This window comes from Acinonyx jubatus, chromosome D2 (assembly GCF_027475565.1).
Source record: "Acinonyx jubatus isolate Ajub_Pintada_27869175 chromosome D2, VMU_Ajub_asm_v1.0, whole genome shotgun sequence".
NCBI lineage: Eukaryota > Metazoa > Chordata > Mammalia > Carnivora > Felidae > Acinonyx > Acinonyx jubatus.
In genome coordinates this window covers 6,925,577-6,947,930 of record NC_069393.1, presented here as the reverse complement: position 1 = coordinate 6,947,930, position 22,354 = coordinate 6,925,577, and the positions used below count along the sequence as shown (strand labels likewise).

Here is a 22,354-nt window from a genome sequence, read left to right as displayed (position 1 = left end):
CAAGGGAGAAAGGAAGCAGACATTAGCTCACGGCTGGGAGGGAGAAGGCCATGGGCACAGCGAGGAAATCGGACTTGAGAAATGAGGGACTAGCTCTAAAATGAGCAACACAAAGAGCAGAGACACGGCCCCAAAGGAGGGGAAGATTGTATTGTATTTATTTTTTAATATATATTTTTAATTTTATTTATTTTTGAGGGAGAGAAAGATAGAGCATGAGCAGGGGAGGGGCAGAGAGAGGGGGAGACACAGAATCCAAAGCAGGCGCCAGGCTCCGAGCTGTCAGCACAGAGCCCGACACGGGGCCTGAACTCACAAACTGTGAGATCATGACCTGAGCCAAAATCTGATGCTTAACTGACTGAGCCACCCAGGCACTCCGAGAGGAAGATTTTAGAACAGGAAGGGCAGAAGCAGAAAATATTATAAGGAGGATGGTCTTGGGTCAAGACTAAATGAAACATTTATTGATTTAAGAAAGAAAGAAAATCTGCTAGACCTTAGTTATTAATATTGTATTTAAAAGGATCTATTTTTTATACTATAAATTATAAAGGACCCACAAATAGCTAACTGTAAATCTACATGGAGGAAAGGTCTTACTGACAATTCCCAGACCGTGGAACTGTTATTGGAACAGACTGGTCACATACGGGACCTGAATGACAGGGCTATGTGACAATGGACATCTTCGGGCCACTGGACCCTCATCTCAAATATGCTGGCCTCATTCTGCTTATGTCAGCTTGTAAAGTAACTGCACTCTTCCTATCTTTTATCGGGGGCTACGTATAAGGGTTCTAACATAACACCAATAATGAATACAAGGTTGGTTCTAGGCTGTTCTGAGGACGGCAGCCAAACCAGAAAGGATGTGTGTGCAGATTCTATGCTCCAGCAGAGGGCAGTCCCACACAAAAATCACTCTCCAGGAAAAACTGACGTCTGTTACTGCAAATTTCCCATGTTACTGAGTAAATGTTATTCAGCGTCACCACAATGGGCGACTTGTCCATACGGGGTATCCTGAAATATCGGTGGGCAATCCTGGCAAACAACTGAAGCCCTAACCATTTTAAATCTTAAAAATTTTAAGGAAAGCGTGCCTATGTGAGCCTCCTTTTCCACAAGCCTTCCTCTGGGTCTATGTGTCTCGGGCGTGTGTGGTGTTTATCGTGACTTTGCCTCCCTCTCTCTCATGCGGTGATTTTCTACGCAAGCAAATAAAATTGGTTCGTAACATAAAGCCTCGCTCCGTAACACTATCGGAAGACCATCTCCTGGAACTTAGCTAAAGTGATTTCATCTTCCCAGTAGCAAAAGGACCTTATTATAAGCAGTTTCGTTTCTAACGCGGTCAACTTAACCTAGATCCTTAGGAGCAGCATGAGAAAAACTCTTAGGTGTAATGAACTTGCGTTTTAAGTTATTTGATCAATTAATCAGAAAGCGCTTTCCTTCTTTTCCACTCTCTCTTTTGTGGAGTCTTGGCATATTTATGCTGTTCTATTTATTTGCTGAAAATTAACTTGAAAAATTTTTTGGCTTATTAGGCAGTGGAGTTCTGGTTCTCTTTCAGTTGAGAATTCCTCTTTGATATGTCTGTATGGAACAGAGAGAAAAGCTGTCCTACCTTTAATCAAAGTCTAGGGGCTGAATGAACTTGACTTGAAAAAAACCTTTTAGTTAAATTTCTCTCTGCTAATATCATACTTCTAATAACTAAAACTTTTCGTGAACTCAAATGCCACCTGATACAGATGTTGAGGATGGGCAAATCATGGTAAATTCAAATTCAAACAGCACGTGTCCATCAACTCCCCCGCACACAAAAATCCTGTCCACCCTAGCACTGCCCCCATGCAGTTACAAACAGGAATTTTAAGCCTTCGTAGCCAGTGGTGGAAATTACTAGCAATCAGGACTTTGGACATAATGATGCCAAAAGGAGAGATAAGGGCGTGATACCCTGTGCTCACACTGTTTTCCTGGAAGTCCTAACTTTGACCGTAAAGGAACACACTCAGCCCTGCCCACACCTGAATCACCTAAATTCCGTCTTAACATTTTTTAAATAAACGTGTGTCAAATTAACGTTTTCCCTATTTTTAAATGTTTATTTACAATCTCATTTTTGACAGAGAGTGAAAGAGAGATAGTGAGCACAAGCGGGAGAGGGGCAAAGAGAGGGAGACACAGAATCGGAAGCAGGCTCGCAGCTCTGAGCTGTCAGCCCAGAGCCTGACACGGGGCTCCAACTCACTAGCCATAACATCATGACCTGAGCCAAGGTTGGACGCTTAACCGACTGAGCCACCCAGGTGCCCATTAATGTTTCTGATCCAACTCACAGGTAAACTCAGCTGACATTTACAAACAACAGCCATGTTCAAGATACAATGATGAGTTCAAAGTCTGTTTTGAGATTGAAATTCTGAGTTTGGCATAGGTGGATCTTGAGAAACTTAACAGAAGACCATGGGGGAGGGGGAGGGGAAGGGGGAAAAAGTTACAGAGAGGGAGGGAGGCAAACCATAAGAGACTCTTGGATATTGAGAACAAACTGAGGGTTGATGGGGGGTGGGGGAGAGGGGAAAGTGGGTGATGGGCATTGAGGAGGGCACTGTTGGGATGAGCACTGGGTGTTGTATGGAAACCAATTTGTCAATAAATTATATTTTAAAAAAAAGAAATTTTGAGTTTGAAATCGGAATCATGTCCAAAAGTAGTGCCAACAGGGACCATTCCCAAGCCAGCTTACGAAAAACTTTTAATTCAGAAATTTGTGAGATACAAAACTGACAGTTCTAAAGAACCTAATCACCACGTGTAACAAGTGTTTTCATGGGAAAAATTTTCACCATTCTCCAGATTTAACATCTGGGATATTAGCAGCTTAAATTTTTTTAAATGTTTGTTTATTTTTGAGAGAGTGAGGGAAAGAGAGAGAACCGGCACGGAGGGGCAGAGGCGGGGTGGACAGAGGATCCAAAGCAGGCTCCGTGCTGACAGTAGTGAGCCCAATGTGGGGCTCGAACTCATGAATCATGAGATCCTGACCTGAGCCAACAGATGCTCAACCGACTGAGCCACCCAGGCGGCCCAAACTTAAATTTTTTTGTGAAATTTGCAGCTGTGACCCTACTGAATGGAAATTTAGAAGGCCACGTCCCCCAGCTACTGCTCCAAGCCACCGAGGGTGGTATGTGATGTGCCATGGGTTTCAATAAAGCGGAGTATCCACTGAGCTGGAAACTGGGGGGGGGGGGGGGGGGGGGGGGGTGACGGGGAAAACCAGGGAAGATGGAGGGAAGGCGCCTTGGTGGGGGTGTTGTTCTTCCAATCCTCTCCTCCACCAGGTTGCCCTTTCTTCTGGCGCTGTACCTCTCTCTTGTGTCACTGGGGGTGGAGGGAGTCTCTGGGAATAAGGGAACCTTCCCATCCTCCCACTGTGGGAACGATGGCTGGGGTTGGGGGTGGAGGACCACCTGTTCTTTTCTGTCTCCATTTGGAGACAGTGGAGACCTAGAGGGGGGAGGGGGAAGATGGCAGGAGGGAAAGGGCTTTTTCCTCCCATCTTTCCAGCAGCAAACCCTTCCATCAACCACACTTCACCTCCCCCTAAAACCATCTAAGAACATCAGATATTCTTTGGAACCAATTTTTCATTCGGTTTGAAATCTTTTAAAAGTTGGATTTTAATGCCGATCTCCTGCCCCAGCGTCAGCGTGAAAGATTCCCCATTCTTGGCTAAACCTCTGTGTAGTGTTTGTTCGTGACCCTGTATCCAGCTGGGACAGTAGGTACTAGAAGTGGTTACATTCCAACGTTGGGCCTGGTGAGTTTTGTTTCTTAACGAAGCTTGATCTCATGGGTGAAAACACTCAGCCTTACACAAAAGATGGAAAAGTACATATTAAGTTAATTTTTAAAAAGTCTTGGGTAACAAAGGGCATTCTGTGTACTCTCTTTGTGAAACACTTTCCTAAGGTCCTTATTCTCCCTCCTGATTCCTGACTCTTTCCTCCCCAAACCACTATTTTTTATTTCTTGCAAAAATACTTGAGCAGATGACATTTTTGACAGTGCACGGATGACAAAAGCATTTGAATAAAAAAGATGGCACGTGTGGTCTGAAGGCATGGCCCCATAATACCAATATCCTGCTACTTCACCTAAGTACAGTAAAACCTTGGATTGTGAGTAACTCGTTCTGCTAGTGTACTGCAAGACAAGCAAACGCTTCTAATAAATTTTAAGTCGATAAACGAGCGATGTCTTGCCATACGAGTCGTACGTGACGCTGAATGTCACATGGTCACAACTGAGCCAATGGTTCTTGAAATTCACTTTGACAGACAAGTGCTTTGGATTACAAGCATGTTTCCGGCACGAATTATACTCGCAAACCAAGGTTTTAATGTCCCTTATGTTTCTTCTAAGCTGTGGGCGTCCCGTCCAGCATGAAGGATCCTATGGATGATGATCAACTGGGGCCATCAACAATCTTAGTTCTTATTTCAATCTTCCACAGTATTTAAGGGAGAGGATAATTTTATTTTCATCATGGCATGAGTCCATTCTGATTGTAGTCTTTGGCCCTGGTCCCTATGTGAGTCTACAAAGTATTTTTCCCAATTCCAGGTTCAAATGTTAAATTAAAACAGATGTGCAAAACTAAACAAACAAAAATCCACCACCAAAACACAACCTACCCCTCCAAAAAAAAAACCCACCAGCTTTGGGGAAAACCAATGTCCACTGTCATGTGTCCTCATCCTAAACCCTTAAGAAAGAACAGATCCACATTCCTCCTTAACCTGTGGCTGTTTCAACGTCCAAAGAGGCCAGCGGGAAGCGGAGAGGTCTAGAAGTTCCTGGGGTGGTCTCCACGCCCCCTCTTGGGCCACTCCTCATCCACCCACCTGTGCAGGACCTTCTCCACGTCGGCCCTGTGGTAGAGCCTGCAGAGCTCCATCAGCTGGCCCACCGGCCTCTGACTGTTCCGGAGCAAGAACTCCAAGGTGGGGCTCTGAGGCCTCTGCTCCAGGAAACACAGTTCGTCATAGGGCATGCCCCATTTGCTTGCAAAATTCCTCCAGTTTTTTACTGTCGGGTGATACGGATCCAGCTTTATCCTGATGACGTCTAGTAAGTCCTGATCATTGAGTAAGTCACTTATGGTGGGGGCCCGGAGCGAGCAGGCGGGACAAGTGCAGTCCTCTTTGCAGGACTCGCCTCCGCTTATATCTGCAGAAACAAACAACACGGTCCCCACGTCAGCAAGGCAGCGAGCGCACGCGTCCATCTCCTCGGCCCTTTATTCTCCTGCTCGAGTGCCAACAGCACTGGTGTAGATACCACACACGGTATCTTACAGAGGGATGTTTCAGAATACTCATTTCTGTAGACCCCCACAACAAATGTGTTTAAAAAAAATTTTTTTTTAATGTTTATTTCTGAGAGAGAGAGAGAGAGACAGAGTATAAGCAGGGGAGGGGCAGAGAGAGGGAGGGAGACACAAAATCTAAAGCAGGATCCAGGCTCTGAGCTGTCAGTGCAGAGCCCGACACAGGGCTCAAACCCACGAACCCCGAGATCATTACCTGAGCCGAAGTCAGACGCTTAACTGACTGAGCCACCCAGGCGCCCCAACAAATGTGGTGTTCTTGACAACCAAGGGTGGGTTGCTTTGCCGGATGCACTAGTAAGATTTTATACAGTCGATTTCCCTTTCTTTTGGAGACTCCCTGTGTCTTACATTGTGCATTTGTGACAGTGTGGACCAAAATCTGGGATCCGAGGAGCAAGGCTCTCTCTGTAGGCAGGTCACCAGCGGGAGTCAGACTCTGTCCCGTGAGTAAACCAGCCCATACTTGCCTGTACCTCAACCCTTACCCTTTCCAAGCTACAAGTCAGCCCTGACAGCTCTTTAATGCCAAACACACAGCACATTAGGGTATAAAGGATTGTGCAATGTTTTAAAAGGCCTTTAAACACACACACACACACACACACACACACACACACACACACACACCACACTGAAAACTGGAATATCCACCCCATATGCATATTTGAAACGGAGTGATAATTGATAATGCCAGAAAACGTACTTTTCAGATTTACGGCCACCTTATCATCGCTTTGCCTTTATCTGTGTTTTCTTCACCCACGGGGCTGCCTTTGAAGCGGAGCCAACAGCCTGAGGTGTGCACAGGGGGCTGGATGAACAGGAGGCTTTTGAGCTGAGCCTCACCAAGAAGGGCACAGCCCCAGCCCAGAGGAAGGGCAACATTCTTCCATCAGTCATCTTTAATACTTTAATACTAGGAAGCATGTTAGGAGGGGGAGGAAGGGGTAGAGAAGTCCTTTACAATAAAGTTGCAAGTGGGTTTGCACAACATGGTAACCTAAGTGACTTAAATTCTACATCAGCACTAGGTCTCCTGGCTCCTTCTGCCTAGGGATTTTCACTTTTTTTTTTTTTAATGCTTATTTATTTTTGAGAGAAGAGAGAGAGCGAGCGAGCAGGGGAGGGGCAGAGACAGAGAGGGAGACACAGAATCTGAAGCAGGCTCCCGGCACCGTGCTGTCGGCACAGAGCCCGATGCGGGGCTTGAACTCACGGACCCTGAGATCGTGACCTGAGCTGAAGTTGACACTTAACCAACTAAGCTCCTCAGGCACCCCACGGATTTTAATAGCTACGCTATGCTAGAGATCTCTAGCTTGGAAAATTCTGGGAGGTTATAATGACCTTTACTACACTGAGCCCTGGACTTCCCGATTTAGGAAAGTAAGGAATTTGGAAAAAAGGGCGTCACTTTGGTGATCGTTGGGAACGATCTGGTGGCAAATACAAATGACAACAAGGACCATGAAGATTACGCTCATGCTCTTTGACCTGTTAACATAACTTCTGGGAATAAGAGATAATCTAGACTATGTATGACAATTTTTAATTACAGTCTTATCCTTATTATCCACTGTTTAAACAAATGTCAAAGAGAAGGGGCTCATGAAACAAATTGTTGTACAACTTGAGGGAATATTAGTTAAGTAACTATGAACACTGTGTAGCAACCCAGAGAATGCTTGTGCTATAATGTTAAATGAAAAATGCAAGATGCAAGATGTAAGATGTGTGTGTACTCTATGTTAGAACTATGTGAAAACTCTATGTTACTATTACTCTGGAAGGAAATGTACAAGAATAGTAACAGTCATTATCTTAATTCGGTAGGATTACGCTTCTGTTTTCCAAACTTTCTCCAGCGGTTGTGTTGTTTCTGTGATAACCAGCACAGCGTATCACATGAACACGCAGGTCCGCACTTGACTTTGAAGGTCACCTGGACCCCTCCTGCTGCTTCTAATGCCCCCCTTCACCCCGGCCCCCCCTTAGATATGGCTGCCCCCCTTCACCCTAGCCCCTCCTTAGATACCGCTGCTTCTGGAACTGATCCCAATGCTCCTTTGTCCCTTTGGACACTGTATATGGCACGGCAGGCTGCATCCTCCCGTAAGGTTCCTTCTGACAGCGCAGGCCCAACACCCCCATGTCCCCGCTGCATCCTTTCCCCTGGCGTCTGACACGCTGAGATCTCCGCCTGTCTCACTGCTGAGTCCTTGAGAGTGACAAGAAGGTGCTCTGGTACTGTTCTTAGCACTAAGCTCTCCCTGTCCACACTCCCTCCCTTCGGTCCCCTCCCCCACCCCCAACACCCCCCACCGGGCGCTCCGGCTGTAATGGAAGGCCCCTTCTTTTTGCATCTGCCGGACCCAGCATAGCCCTTAGCATACAGCAAACGCTTAAGCACTGTTTGCTGAGTGAGTGAATGCATGAGTGCATAACTGCTCTTTTGCACCCCAGAACTGACCACTGGAAAGCCCCTCTTGATGTCTAGATGAATCTCCAACTCAGGGCAGATGATACAGTAACTTCCCCCCAACCCCATGCACCAAAAGGACTCTGCCTCCCCTATTTACACTGGCAGTTTCCTGGTGTCCTTGCAGACTTTTTCATTGTATCCAACCAGTTACCACGTCCCAGCCTCTACTGGAAACTCTCCATGCTACAATTCCTGTCTTATTTCCTTTTTAAAAAATTTTTGTTTAATGTTTATTTTTGAGAAAGAGAGAGAGAGAGAAAGAGAGAGACAGAGCGCAAGCAGGGGAGGGGCAGAGAGAGAGGGAGACAGAATCTGAAGCAGGCTCCAGGCTCCGAGCTGTCAAAACAGAGTCTGACGTGGGGCTCAAACTCACGAATTGTGAGATCATGACCTGAGGCGAAGTGGGACGCTTAACCAACTGAGCCACCCAGGTGCCCCTTATTTCCCATGACTTCCTTAAATATAGCCTGTGCTCTAGACAAGCTGGACTGCTCTGTTCCCTGAACTTCATCCGTCCTATAAAACCTACCTCAGATTAATTAAAAGAAAGACTAACATCAATTTGGTGTAGAAAATTTGGAAATTGTATACCATTATAGACTTTGTATAAACTACTCACCATTTAGGGTTTTCACAAATTCTCATGACAATGAGGAACAATTTGATGCAGACCTTTGCATATATACTTTTGGCCACATCTTTATTCACCTTCCCAGTAATGGGATTATTAGGCTCAAAAGTATGAGCATTCCACAGCTGACAATGCAGGAGCCCAAAACTGCTTTCCAGAAATAACAGTGGTTACCAATTTATACTCCAATCAGGGAACAGCGATGGGGTTCATCTCACTTGACCTTTGTCAGCACCAAGTAAAAAAAAAATGTTTTTCAATTTCTTTTTTTTTCTTTTAATGTTTATTTTTCAGAGAGAGACACAGAGTACAGGCGGGGGAGGGGCAGAGAGAGAGAGAGAGACAGAATCTGAAACAGACTCCAGGCTCTGAGCTGTCAGCACAGAGCCCAACGTAGAACTCATGGGTTGTGAGATCATGACCTGAGCTGAAGTCCCACGGGTAACCATGTTTGTCAATTTCATAGGTGGAAAAATTACAGCTCATATTTTGTTACCTTCATGTCTTTCGTGGTGTTTTCTCCCTGATCAATTTTCTGTCTTCTCTCCCTCTGTTTAACTTCTCTCTCTCTGCTCAACCCTCAGCCACCTTACAGACCCCACGTGATTCACCCATTGCATGAAATCTCCCCAGCCAACGCCCAGAACACTGCCTCACAGAATCCCATCACTTTGTCTGTATCTCCTGACTCAGCCTTGCAGTGAGATGTTCTGTATGGTTTTCTGGCTCCTCATTCATTACACCTTAAATGGCCCAAGACCAGATCCAGATCTTTCTGCAATGTGTTCCACATCCTAGAGTTTAAAAATGTTGCATTACATTTCCATGTATGGAACTAATCTTCAGCCACATTAATAATGATGTATTAAGAAGTAAAGCTTTAGCACGATGGGACAGAAGTTTATTTAAAAAACGAACTTGGTAATGGTAAAGGTGATTTCTCACTAAAAGAGGTATAAGGGAAATTTTGCAATTTTCTTTGCTCTTATTTAAAGATAGGGTCATGGGGCGCCTGGGTGGCTCAGTTGGTTGGGTGTCTGACTTTGGCTCAGGTCATGATCTCATGGTGAGTTTGATCCCCGCGTGGGGCTCTGTGCTCAGAGCCTGGAGCCTGCTTCGGATTCTGTTTCCCTCTCTCTCTCTGCCCCTCCCCCAATCACGAGCGTGCTCTCTCTCTCTCTCCCCCTCTCAAAATAAGTATACATTAAAAAATAAATAAATAAAACTTAAAAAAAATAAAGGTACAGTCAAATGCACAATATTCTGTCAAATGGCAAGGAAAGCAGGTTACTAAAGAGTATGCCTAGGGGCACCTGGGTGGCTCGGTCAGTTAAGCATCTGACTTCAGCTCAGGTCATGATCTCAGGGTCCGTGACTTCGAGCCCCGCGTTGGGTTCCGTGTTGACAGCTTGGAGCCTGGAGCCTGCTTCGGATTCTCTGTCTCCCTCTCTCTCTGCCCCTCTACCACTCGTGCTTTGCCTGTCTCTCTCTCTCAAAAATAAATAAACATTTAAAAAAAAAAGAGTATGCCTAATTCCATTTTTGTAAAAAACAAATGGTATAGTCATTCATATCCACATAAAGCATATATTATATACATATTCACAGGCACAGAAAAAGTCTGGAAGTATGTATAACACACACGTTAACAATGGATATTTCCTAATTTTTTACATGATTGTGTTTCTTTGGATACTTTAAAAAATATAGTTGTTAAATGTTTATTTATTTTGAGACAGAGTGAGAGCAAGCAGGGGAGGAGCACACACACACACACACACACAGAGAGAGAGAGAGAGAGAGAGAGAGAGAGAGAGAGGGAGAAATCCGAAGCAGGCCTCAGGCTCAGCATGGAGCCTGATGTGGGGCTCGATCTCACGAACCTTGAGATGATGACCAGAGCTGAAATCAAGAGTCGGATGCTCAACGACTGAGTCACCCAGGTGCTCCGACTTTAAAAATATTTTTAAATGTCACAGAAAAATAAAGGAGGATCTGTATCTCAAAGTCCAGAATTAAATGTATTGATGTTCGAAGGTCCTCCCCAGCATCTCCTGTGTCAGATTCAGGGTTGGCAAGTTTTCTCCATTAGGAGGAAGAGAATGATAATCACTTCTCAGCCTTTTGGCTAAGGTCAAGTGAAGAAGAATAAAAATAATATAATAATAAATAATATAAAAAAGAAGAAAGACATCAGTAAGGTTCCTGGGAAGCTCCTTTAAGCCTTCTAGTGTAAGAGAAGCTTTTATTCTTTGAACAATTACGCTGACCATTTATCAGTCTGTTTTACAACACATGACGTGCCAAAACCCTATCGATGTTTCCTTTTGTATCTCTCATGACACAAATCACAAACCACTGGCTGAACTGAAATCTACCCGAACTGGCAACGGTAGCGAATGTGAAGCTGCCATTTGGAATCATAAACTATAATTAGCTCTCTGGCAGACCGAAGTGGAGGAACATGTTTTGTTTTGTATCGAACAAATTTTGTCCTGCCCTGCTTTAAACACCTATCATGTAATAGTGCACATAAAACGCTAGACTGGGTGATGCCTTGGGGGAGAAACAATTGTGGGGGGAGAGAGTCATAGCACCGAAGAAGCTTTCATCAGAAATGGGGAAAAATGGGAATATTATTTGATGCCTCTCAAAAAACAAGCACAGGGTTGCTGTGTAGGTGAAGTTCAGAAATTGTCTGCCAGATGAATGAATGAATGAGAACTATACTTTCTCCCCAGGAGACAAGGCAGATTTGTTCTTATTATCTGATGCATCTTATGACCTGAAGAATAATAAAGGAAAAGGAATGTTGCTTGTGTTTCTTGAGCAATAAACAGGTATCGGTGGAAAACAGTACAGAATTGGTCTTAAGATACAAGGGGATTCTAGATTTGGGGGCAGAGAGGAGAGGGCTATTTCAAAAAAGAAGTTACTTATGTATAAAAATTCACTCAGATTCTCTACTAATGAGGGTCCTCACTTGCCATATTTGGACACCTGACTTGTGTATTTTCTGCTGATGCAAAGCAAGAATGGAACACACCATTAATTTATGATGACTTCTTATTTTAGAGACCAAAACCCTGGAAAGACTTGCTCTCTGTGAGTCTAGTCTGATTACTGGCTTAAACTCGGGGAGACTTTGTCAGAGGAAGAAACGCCAGATTTCTCAATGTCTTTTCTTCTTTCTTTTTTTTTTCTTAAAGTTTATTTATTTTGAGAGAGAACAAGAAGGGGAGGGGCAGAGAGAGGGGGAGAGACAGAATCCCAAGCAGACTCCACACCACCAGTCAGGAGCCCGACACAGGGCTCGAACTCCTGAACCATGAGATTATGACCTGAGCCGAGATCAAGAATTGGACACTGTGACCAGCTGAGCCACCCAGGCTCCCCTCAGTGTCTTTTCATCGGGACAACGGTCATTCATGGAATGGCTAACATACGACCAGCCCTGCACGGAGCAGCATCTTCAAATCTCAGCCCTCCAACCTCCTAGAGCTTGACCTCTCCACACATTTAACATCTACGGACTTCAGGTTCCCCATCTATAAAATTAAAATGATCATTTCTGTATCTCATGAGTTGAATGAGATAAATGATGTAACGGCGTTTCTGTCAGGTCTTATGTAAATGTTATTGAAAGACGTTAGATTTAACATTTTTTTAAGGATACGTAAAGAAAAAGAGTCCCCACGCAGTGTGGCCTCTGCTATCTCCCAGCTCACTTCCTTCTCTATGGCTTCTTCCTGCCCACACTTGTCCCTAGAACATGCAGCTCAGCCCTGCCCCAGGACCTTTGCACCAGCTAGCTCTTCTCCCCGGAGTCCTCCTTCCTCAGATCTTCACACGGCTGGCTCCTCTGCATTGTTCAGGTCTCTGTGTGTCTTCTTAGCTAAAGCAGCACCCTCCCCTACCAGGCAAAATTCTGTTCCCCTCGTTATTTTCCTCACGGTACACCTACCACCATATGTAATGACTGTCACTCCCAGTGCCTGTCACTCCCAGCTAGTATTAAACTCCAAGAGGAAAGAGACTTTGGTGTCTGATGTCACCACTTTGCTCCAGGCACACAGGAGGCATTCAGTAATATTTGTTGAGTAAATCAAATGAGTGAAGAGTGTGTCTTAGAGAAACACTAAAGCTCTGGGCAGAAAATTTCAGATGAACTGAAGCTTTTTTGTTGTTGTTTAGTGCTGAGCGTATACAAAGCAGAAGAAAGACGCCTGGTTGCTATGGAGAAAGAGTACACACTGTGTACGGTCAATCAACAACAAGAGCTTTAGAGACACCCCAGCTGACAGTCAATGCCCATTAGCACAGTGCAGGTGTGCAACTTGGACTGGTAATGAGCTTGCTAAGGCCACAGCCTCACTCTCTGACCAGGGACAGTGGGATCTACTTCCCAAGGTTATTGAGGGGATTAAATGAGATCATCCACTGAAACTTCATTCTGTGCACAGGTGAGCAACAAAGGATTAGTAGCTGGGGGTGAGGAAGCATAACCAAGAGCCTTTTTAAAAGCACTCGTTCTGGGCCTTTGGCCGCAAGAAGGAACTCCTCCTGACCCACCCCCCCCACCCTCCCGGCCAAGGAGATTTACAAAATCCTGACTCTGACCAGGGATCGTCTACCGAGATCCTTAGTTAATTGGTGTGGGGTGCAGGCAGACATGGGATATTTAAAAGCTCCCCTGGGAATTCTAATACGCAGCCAGGGTTGAAAACCATTGCCTTAAAGACATCTGCAGGGTAAGTTCTTGGCCAGAAGGGCCTGCCAAATGACATTTTCAAATCAGAGCTGCTACTTTTCTTCGCGAGATAGCATGTCGGTTTGGTCGTTAAGTCTTTGAACAGATAACACTTCTCCGCCCTCAAGAGTAGAGGAACGGGTTTTCCTGTGGTGTGTTTTCGGTCTTCTCTCCCTGTGCTCTATCGTCTCTCTCGCACACATTTTCATACACTTTAAGGAAGAGTTCAGGATTCAAGAATGTTCACTGACGGGATAGGTCTATGTCACTTAAACCAATGGTAAGAAACAGGTCATGTCCGACGGTGCAGGGTCTAACTCCAGCTTGGGGCTGGCAAGGTTTAAAATAATGGCCAATTAACAGTTAATTATGAATTGGAACAGGACTCCAGGATCCACAAAGGTCATGATTAGTTGGGTCTAGAAAATGGCGCCAGCCAGGATTTTGGCAGTGGATCACAGACTGACTCAACGTGTCTCCCTGCAGGGGTGAGTTCCGTTTTATCTTGTACACTCTGGCTGTTCGAGAACTATTACCACACGGGTGTTTCCCTCCAGTGTGCTCAGGACCACTGCTCGCTCTTAGATCATTTATAGTAACGTTCCCCGGGGTGACTAGGTCTTGAGTTAATTCAGACAATTAAACGGGAAGCATTTTTTATACTGGCAACTTTGCAAATAGCAAAATATTGTGATCCTGAAATAAAATAACTCTATCCCAGGGGTCTATAAACTATTCGATTTGGAGCCTGAAAATACCAACTAGGGTCAAAGCAGAGTCGAGTACTTCTGCAGTTGTGTGTATTAAGGGTATAAATTCATGCTTTTTTCCTATGTGTGGTTTCCAATGTGGGTGGAAAGAAATATATTTAAAATGTCAGTTTATGGCTTTGATAAATCATTGGGATGCACACACACACACACACACACACCACATTATTCATCAGAGGTGGTTTATATGCTCTGAGCTGGAAAATGATGAACTATTTTTATCTCCCAAGAAACTACCCCAAGGGCTTTTGGTGGGCGTTTGATCTCTTAACCGAAGGGAAAAACAATATAATTTCATTCTCTCTCTCTCTAAAACACCCCTTTAAGGAGACATCATGTCGGCGGCAGCACTGGGGAGTCTAACTGACAAATTGGAAGGATCTAGGCTAGCAAATCACGCTGTGCCTCAATTGTGTTATCACACAAACTCAGAAGGTAGAGGCACTTTCAAAAGGAAACGAACCTACGTTAAGAAAGGACCTGGGTAAAAATTCAGCACAGAATTCCACGTGAATCTGGACTCAGAAGTTATGTCGTGCCAACACATTAACAAAGTGCCATTTAATGGGCCTAACTAGAAAAATAAAAAAAATAAAAGTCCTATTTTACATTCGTCTCTCTGGGGACATTCGGTTCCGATCAGGCAAGTGCTGAATTATGCAAGGTGGTCAGAAAGTCATCCTCGGGAAACTGGCCAGGTGTCGAGAACAGGTACAGAAAGTGCCGTGGTCCATGTGACCATGCGACAGCTACCGCTTTCTCAGAAAGGGAGGGCGAGGAGGGGTTCTGTGTGTTTTCAACCGGAGGGATACTCTCTTGATAACTGACTCGTGTTCCTTTCATGCCCCAATGTTTTCATTTCGAAAGTCTGTATGAGAACATCGAACACTTTAAGGTTTCCTTCAGCAGGGTACACAGGCCGTCACTTGTGTTGCCGTTTCAACCCAGGCATCGCAAGGAGTATCCTCGGTCTTGGGCTCTGCCTCCTGTGGGTGTTTGCTTCCGTGTTCAACGGTTCCACAGAGGGGGCTTTGCTTTTCTAGGGGTGGCTGATTCTGCTTTGTGTTCTTTTTCTTTCCTTGATTACAAACTGTCAGCTGTCCTTTCCCACGTCTGTCTAACCCCTCCTTCTAGGACAGGGTCTTTGGCGGAGACGGACTTTGGTGGAGGGGGGTGGATGCTGGCTTTGCTCCAGATTAAGACTCTACCTGAGATACCGCTGACCCCGCGGTAGGACACTCAGCATTCAGTGTGTGCACTACCCAGGCAAGGCATCTGACCAGTAGAGGGGCAGCCCCATGTGGTGGCTGGAAATGAGCTCCCGGCAGGCCGGGGGCTTGAATCCCACTTACGACTTGTGAGACCAAGCACGAGCCACGTGACCCAGCATCGCTTCTGTAACATCCACCCAGTAAGGAAAGTAAACTCAGAGCTGTCATGTGCACTTTTTTCTAAGCACATTTTCCTAATAAGCACATTTTTAAAGTGCTTCAAACTGGGGCTGGTACACAGTAAGTGGGGAATTAGTGCATGTGACTAAAACAATAAGATAAATCTTACTTAGCTTGCTACTCTCCTTCAATGACTGAAATACAGCAAAACCTTGGTTTGAGAGCATAACTCATTCCAGAAACATGCTTATAGTCTGAAGCACTTGTATATCAAAGAAATTTCCCCATAAGAAATAATGGAAACTCTCAGGCACCTGGGTGGCTCAGTCAGTTAAGCATCCAACTTCAGCTCAGGTCATGATCTTGTGGTTCATGATTTTGAGCTCTGTGCTGGCAGCTCAGAGCCTGGAGCTTGCTTTGGATTCTGTGTCTCCCTCTTTCTCTGCCTCTTCCCCACTCATGCTCTGTCTGTCTCTCTCAAAAATAAATAAAAACATCAAAAAATGTTTTTAAAAAAGAATGGAAACTCAGATGATTCGTTCCATAATCCAAAAATATTCATACAAAAATGATTACAATACTGTAATATAATGCAAAATAATAAAGAAAATACAAACCAGAAAGAAAAATAAACAAATTAACCTGCACTTACCTTTGAAAGCCTTCGTGTCTGGTGTGTGGGAGGCAAGAGAGAGGAGGGTTATTGTGTAAGACCACTTTCACTATCACTAACAGAATCACTGCTACAGAACAGTATTAATAGACTCTTGCCATAGACTGTATTTCATGTAACTGGCAATAAGGCAGCAGAGGGAAGGGTCTCTATCTGCAGGCAGCCTGACCTAGAAGGAAGCAAAGCATTCCTAAGCTCACTCTTGTCTGGAAAAACAAAGGACTGTCCATAGGTGCTTTGAAGTGACCAAAAACACAGTAGTGCCCATTGTGGGCACCTTCCAACATTCTGAAAGATCACTGATTTCTGCCAAACACCGTGGCCTGAGACCGAGCATCCGAGCATGGGAGATGACCATCCACAATCCCACAGACAGACAGAAAGAGAGAGAGAGAAGAACCACTGGCTCAGTTGTGATCATGTGACCCTCAGCGTCATGTACTACTTACTTGTACTACAAATCATCGCTCGTTTATCAATTTAAAATTTATTAGAAACGTTTGCTCGTCTTGAGGAACACTCACAGAACAAATTACTCGCAATCCGAGGTTTTACTGTATCCAGATGTTTTCACCAGTTTATCCAAGAGCAAAGCCATTAAGTTACTGTCTCTCATCTACTTGTTTACGAAGACAAAAACAAAAATCGAGCCAAACACCTGATTGTTCTTGTGTGCAAAGCACCGTGCTAGGTGCTAAAGATGTTGATTTCCATGGCAATCTGCTCGCACTAACCCTACCTGCTATGACTATCACTGTGAAAAGTTTACCTCTTTGAAGCTCTTCCATTTCATTTTGACACATGTAAAAATTTTTAAGAGACAACTGAAAATTGATTAATCCATTAGTTAATAACAACCTTAATGCATAAAGGTTTCTAGATATTCCTGAACAGCTCTATCCATTCTCATTTTAGCTCACATTCCACATTAGTGTATAGGGTGTTAGTCTTTCAAAAGTGTATAGATCTTTTATAATTAGAAAAGAAATATGTGCTATTGCAGAAAAGCTGAAAATTTAGATGAGCATGGGGAAAAAGAAATCATGCTCTTTAACACCCAGATCGATAACAGTTGGCCTTTTATGGATTTCTTTGGTTATTTTACCACACATTCTATGCATTTGCCTACATCTGATCATCTTTATATATACATTTGCGTATATATAATGGTTATGTATATATATATAGGTTATGTACATATACAGGTTAAAGTTTTGGGGGAGAGTTTTTTCGAACTCATGTTAGAAATTTAAAAAATCTGGCCTTTTGTAGCAATGTGGATGGAACTGGAGAGTGTTATGCTAAGTGAAATAAGTCATACAGAGAAGGACAGATTCCATATGTTTTCACTCCTATGTGGATCCTGAGAAACTTAACAGAAGACCATGGAGAGGGGAAGAAAAAAAAAATGGTTAGAGAGGGAGGGAGCCAAAACATAAGAGACTCTTAAAAAAACTGAGAACAAACTGAGGGTTTATGGGGGGTGGGAGGGAGGGGTGGGTGGGTGATGGGTATTGAGGAAGGCACCTGTTGGGATGAGCACTGGGTGTTGTATGGAAACCAAGTTAACAATAAATTTCATATTTTAAAAAAAAGGTACATGGTAAAAAAAAAAAAAAGAAATTTTAAAAATATAGGATAGTGGAGGGGCATCTGGGTAGCTCAGTCGGTTAAGCGTCTGACATTTGATCTCAGCTCAGGTCTTGATCTCAGGGTTGTGAGTTCAAGCCCTGCACTGGACCCCTCACTGGGCATGAAACCTACTTAAAAAAAAAAAAAAAGTGGCTGCTTGTATACAAAGATGCCTTCTCCTCGTCACACCACCCAGCTAGGTGCTTCTAATTTGAGCTTGTCTGCTATAGCATTTGTGGAAGAGGGATAATCCTTGGCCAGTGGTCCTAGCCTCTGGTAGGGGAGGGGTGTGGCCCAAGGAAGACAAGTTCCAATGGGGTGTCCGGATGGGACCCTGACATTGGGCCTGTCCCATGAGACTGGTGGGAAGTCTCTAATGCAAGTTCATCTGGCTCAGTTTCTCTTTTGATTGCTCTAATCTCAGCAGGGGGATGACTGAATTGAAACCAGGATCCCCACTTCTGTCTCCCAGAACTATACTTTTGCCACATGGCCTCTTTAGGGAACCTGGCACACAGTAGGTCCTTAATAAATATAGATCTGCTGAAGGGGAAAAAAAAATCACCTACAGTCTCACCACCAGAGATCACTGTGGCTAAGGTGATTATACAACACGTGTTCTGGTTTTCAGCATGGTTACACTGGCAGAGGCTAGGTAGGATTGGTGAGATTATCCTGAGGGCTTCAGGGTCCGCCACCCTCCCATTAGAAGAGAAAGAAACAAAACTCTGATGACTCAGGTCATTTGATATGTGTTTTAAAAGATATAGAAAATATGAGTGAGGTTTCTATATCTTTTCATTATTCTTTTGGTAGCGTATTTTAATGCTCACTCCAGATTTTCCCCAAGATTGATTAATAAGAAATCTAAAGACTGCCAGAGTTTCCATCTTACAATAAAAAGTGGGAAAGGACGCAATCCTTCATGTTTCTTTGGTTAAACACACCGGTAGCAGAAAGAGGGTAGGGAATAGCACATGGCCAGGTGTCAGGAGGGTCCCCTTGGCTAACCAAGTGCCTGAGGTACCGAGAGAGGATGCTGGCCCTTCCTGTGCTGACCTGGTTTACCTAAGCCCCATTGCTTTCTTCCACCTGGCACAGTTTTCCAGCAATGGCAAGCCTCCTAGGACTCCTGAGGGAGAAGGGTCTGCTTGCTCTGTTCTGTTGTCCCATCCTCAACCTGTCCAACTGGGAACCCAGCTGTGCCCCGCCCCTGCGCACAGTACGGTTAGCTCGGAGAAAAGACTCTTTGAAGGCTTTTGTGAAATCTGGTTAACATTTCCTTGCAGTTCACCATGACCGGTGGTTGGAAAGTTTCTCTAGGCTGTAATACAGATTTTCAAAGTTAATGATAAACATATTCCTAAATTATCTTTAATTCAGCCATGCCAGTTCTCAGTGAAGCCCAGACATCCGTGGAGTCAATTGTTTACCTGAAAGGGGTTCTCCAGTACTGTCTGGAAAGCCGTTTTCTTCTCCCTGAAAACCAGAAAGCAACCTTCATTAGAATCATCCCCATTTGTGGAGACATTATCAATTTTCCAATTTAGTTACATTTCCACCAAAGCCTGGCAGGCGGTGGGGGCAGGGGTGGTGGTGATGGAGCTTAAGAACAGTATCGCTCACCTCCCTCTATGAGCTCCTGGAGGGCAGGGGCTCTTGTCCATTTGCGCCCCCCACCCCCACCCCGTGCCCAGAACAGACACTCAACAAATGTAAGTTACATGAGTGACTCTATTTTTTAAAAAGGTATCAATGCATGAAACAATGTGCTACTGTTTTATTTCACGCTAGGGGTTCTCTTTCTTATTTTTATTCCCTACCCACTTTTTGTTGGGCTTGTTGTCAGTCTAGGTTACAATTTGTTCCCATATCTATTATACTTTTTTAATGTTTATTTATTTTTGAGAGAGAGAGAGAGAGAGAGAGAGAGAGCGTGAGCAGGGGAGGAGCAGAGAGAGACACAGAATCCGAAGCAGGCTCCAGGTTCTGAGCTGTCAGCACAGAGCCCGATGCGGGGCTTGAACTTGCAGACTGTGAGATCATGACCTGAGCCGAAGTCGGACGCTTAACCGACTGAGCCACCCAGGCGCCTATTATCTATTTTTTTTTTAATATATTTCAAAACAGCAAAGAGAAACTGTTAGAAAGCAGTGTGCAAATCTCCTGAGGATCGTGTTTCTGCCCTTCTGAGGGGGTTCTGTTTTTACAAGCAAGGTTGTGCCACACAGCATGCTACGTGAAGGGATTTACCGTGACCTTGTTGGAAGGGAGTGTGTGTGTATGTGTTTTCAATGAAGTCCACAGAGGACACCATAGTCAGTACATGTTTGTTTATGTTAACTCCATCCTCATACAATGAAAACCTCTCTCAACGGCTAGGATTACCCCCGCCATCGCGGTCCAGAAGAAGCCACGGTGTTGGGTCAAAAACCCTGGGTTTTATTTACTCCAGCTGCACCCATAATTTATCAATGCGGGTCTCTGCATCCTCATTTGTAGATTAAGGGGGAGGATAGATTAGCTTATCTCTAAGATGCTCTACATTCTCGGTTTTGTCCTTAAAGATGTGCTAATTCCCTGGTGTCTTTTTCCTCTTAATCTTCTAAGAAGCCTTTCCCCCTCACTCCAAGCTCATAAATCTCCATGTCTCAGCAATGTAGATACAGCTGTCTAATTACGGGCCTCATTGTTTTTCCACACCAGAAGCATTCCTATGTTTTACCAGCTAGATTTTTCCCCTCAACGAATCTAAGTATTTCTTCTTCTATGTTTTTTAATGTTTATTTATTTTTGAGAAACAGAGAAAGAGCACAGTTGGGGTAGAGGGGCAGACAGAGAGGGAGACACAGAATCCGAAGCAGGCTCCAGGCTCCGAGCCATCAGCACAGAGCCCGACGCAGGGCTCAAACCCATGAGCTGTGAGATCACGACCTGAGCCAAAGTCGGACGCCCAACCGACTGAGCCACCCAGCCGCCCCAGGTCTAAGTATTTCTTGCTTCCTAGTCTTGGTCCTTGCCAACGTTCTAACTGGAATAAAAAGCACACTGCTCGCTCTATACATATGGTTTGTAAGAGTTACGGGGAGTTTTTGAAAGAACAAAACTCTGTCTCTATGCAACTTTTTCACTTTTGGGAGGCTAAAGCTCCCCAACGGCAGGCAGGGCCACTGTTCGGTGGTTCGTGCAGGGACCTGCCTTCCCACATCTGCGCGGCCTCAGCAGGACCAGGCAGGCATGTTCTTTTATCAAGAGCCACGGTTCTGCTCACCGAACTGGAAACATGCACAGGAGGAAACAGAAACGGGGCCTTCAGCCGGAGTTAAGAGGCACCAATGTTCAAACCTGTCAGCCTCTGTGGTACAGCTGAGGTCCCTGCTAAAACGTGAACTCTTTTTTAATGGGAGACTCCGTGACGGAGCATACATGACTCGGTTTCTTATCACCTGGAGAACATTCTTACCCAACACCATGTCTGGCCAGAATTATCCCCATGACAGAGATAAGGGACATGACATGACTCAGAATTACTTGTGAAGGTTGATGGAGACAGAATAATACAAGAATATCAACGATCTCTGTTCTTGCTCTAATTATTATGTGATGCTACTTTTAGGCTGGTTTTCATTTTAAAACTTTTGTTTATTTATTTTTTTAAATATTTATTTTTGAGAGAGAAAGAGAGAGAGCGCGCGTGTGCGCGCAAGTGGTGGAGGGGCAGAGAGAGGGAGACACAGAATGTGAAGAAGGCTCCGGGCTCTGATCGTTCAGCACAGAACCCGATGTGGGGCTTGGACTCATCAACCACAAGATCATGACCTGAGCCGAAACTGGACACCTAACCAACTAAACCACCCAGGCACCCCTTTAGTTTATTTATTTTGAGAGAGGGGGTGGGAGGGGCAGAGGGAGAATCCTAAAAAGGCTCTATACCATCAGCACAGAGCCCGACGCATGGCTCGATCTCATGAACCGTGAGATCATGACCTGAGCTGAAATCAAGAGCCCAACGCTCAACCCACTGAGCTACCCAGGCACCCCATGAGGTTAGTTTTCAAAGAGTGAAATCATAAAAGACTTATTTTTGCATTTTTTAATGGCCTTACTGAAACCACACACACGCCTTTATTCAAACCTTCTTTACAGAGAATGTAATATGTACAAGTTCCCGTGCTGGAACCTATATGCAAAGACAAAAAAAAAATAATCTGAACCCTTGGCCTCAAAGCCTGCCCCCAGATGTACTGGGACAATAGAGACGTACACAAATAACCCAAATACAAGGCAGAAGGGGACGAGTTCCAATAGGGAGGTGTAGTTGAAGTCAGAGAGGAGACATTTCTTCCAACAGAAAAAACCAGAGGCAGTTTCTCTGAATCTCTGCACCAGAAATATTGAGATGAGCTTTTGCTGGGAATTTGGACAGTGGGCACTTGGAGGCAAGGGCATTTAGCCGGAGTCTTTCTGAAGCAAAGGCAATGAGAGGCAATGGGATAGGAGATGGCGCTCTGAGGCTGGACTGAGGCCTGAAAGCCCATCTAAGGAGCTAGGCTCCATCTCACAGATATTGGGGGGCAGGGGGGGGGTCACTAAGGAGCTCTGGCCGGAAGCA

The 22,354-nt window shown here is 44.7% G+C and overlaps 1 protein-coding gene across 6 annotated transcripts in view; it reads right to left on the bottom strand.

The window, feature by feature from the left end:
* Positions 1–4,536: 4,536 nt before the first annotated feature.
* EDARADD (EDAR associated via death domain) overlaps positions 4,537–22,354 on the bottom strand; it is a 93,037-nt gene continuing 75,219 nt past the window's right edge. For all 6 annotated transcript variants that reach the window (XM_053207414.1, XM_053207416.1, XM_053207415.1 and 3 more), the window contains 2 exons: positions 19,176–19,221; positions 4,537–5,250 (listed from right to left, as the gene is read on the bottom strand). In XM_053207414.1, the coding sequence (XP_053063389.1) occupies positions 4,868–5,250; positions 19,176–19,221 (429 nt within the window). In that variant the 3' untranslated portion in view covers positions 4,537–4,867. The remainder of the gene's footprint in view (positions 5,251–19,175; positions 19,222–22,354) is intronic.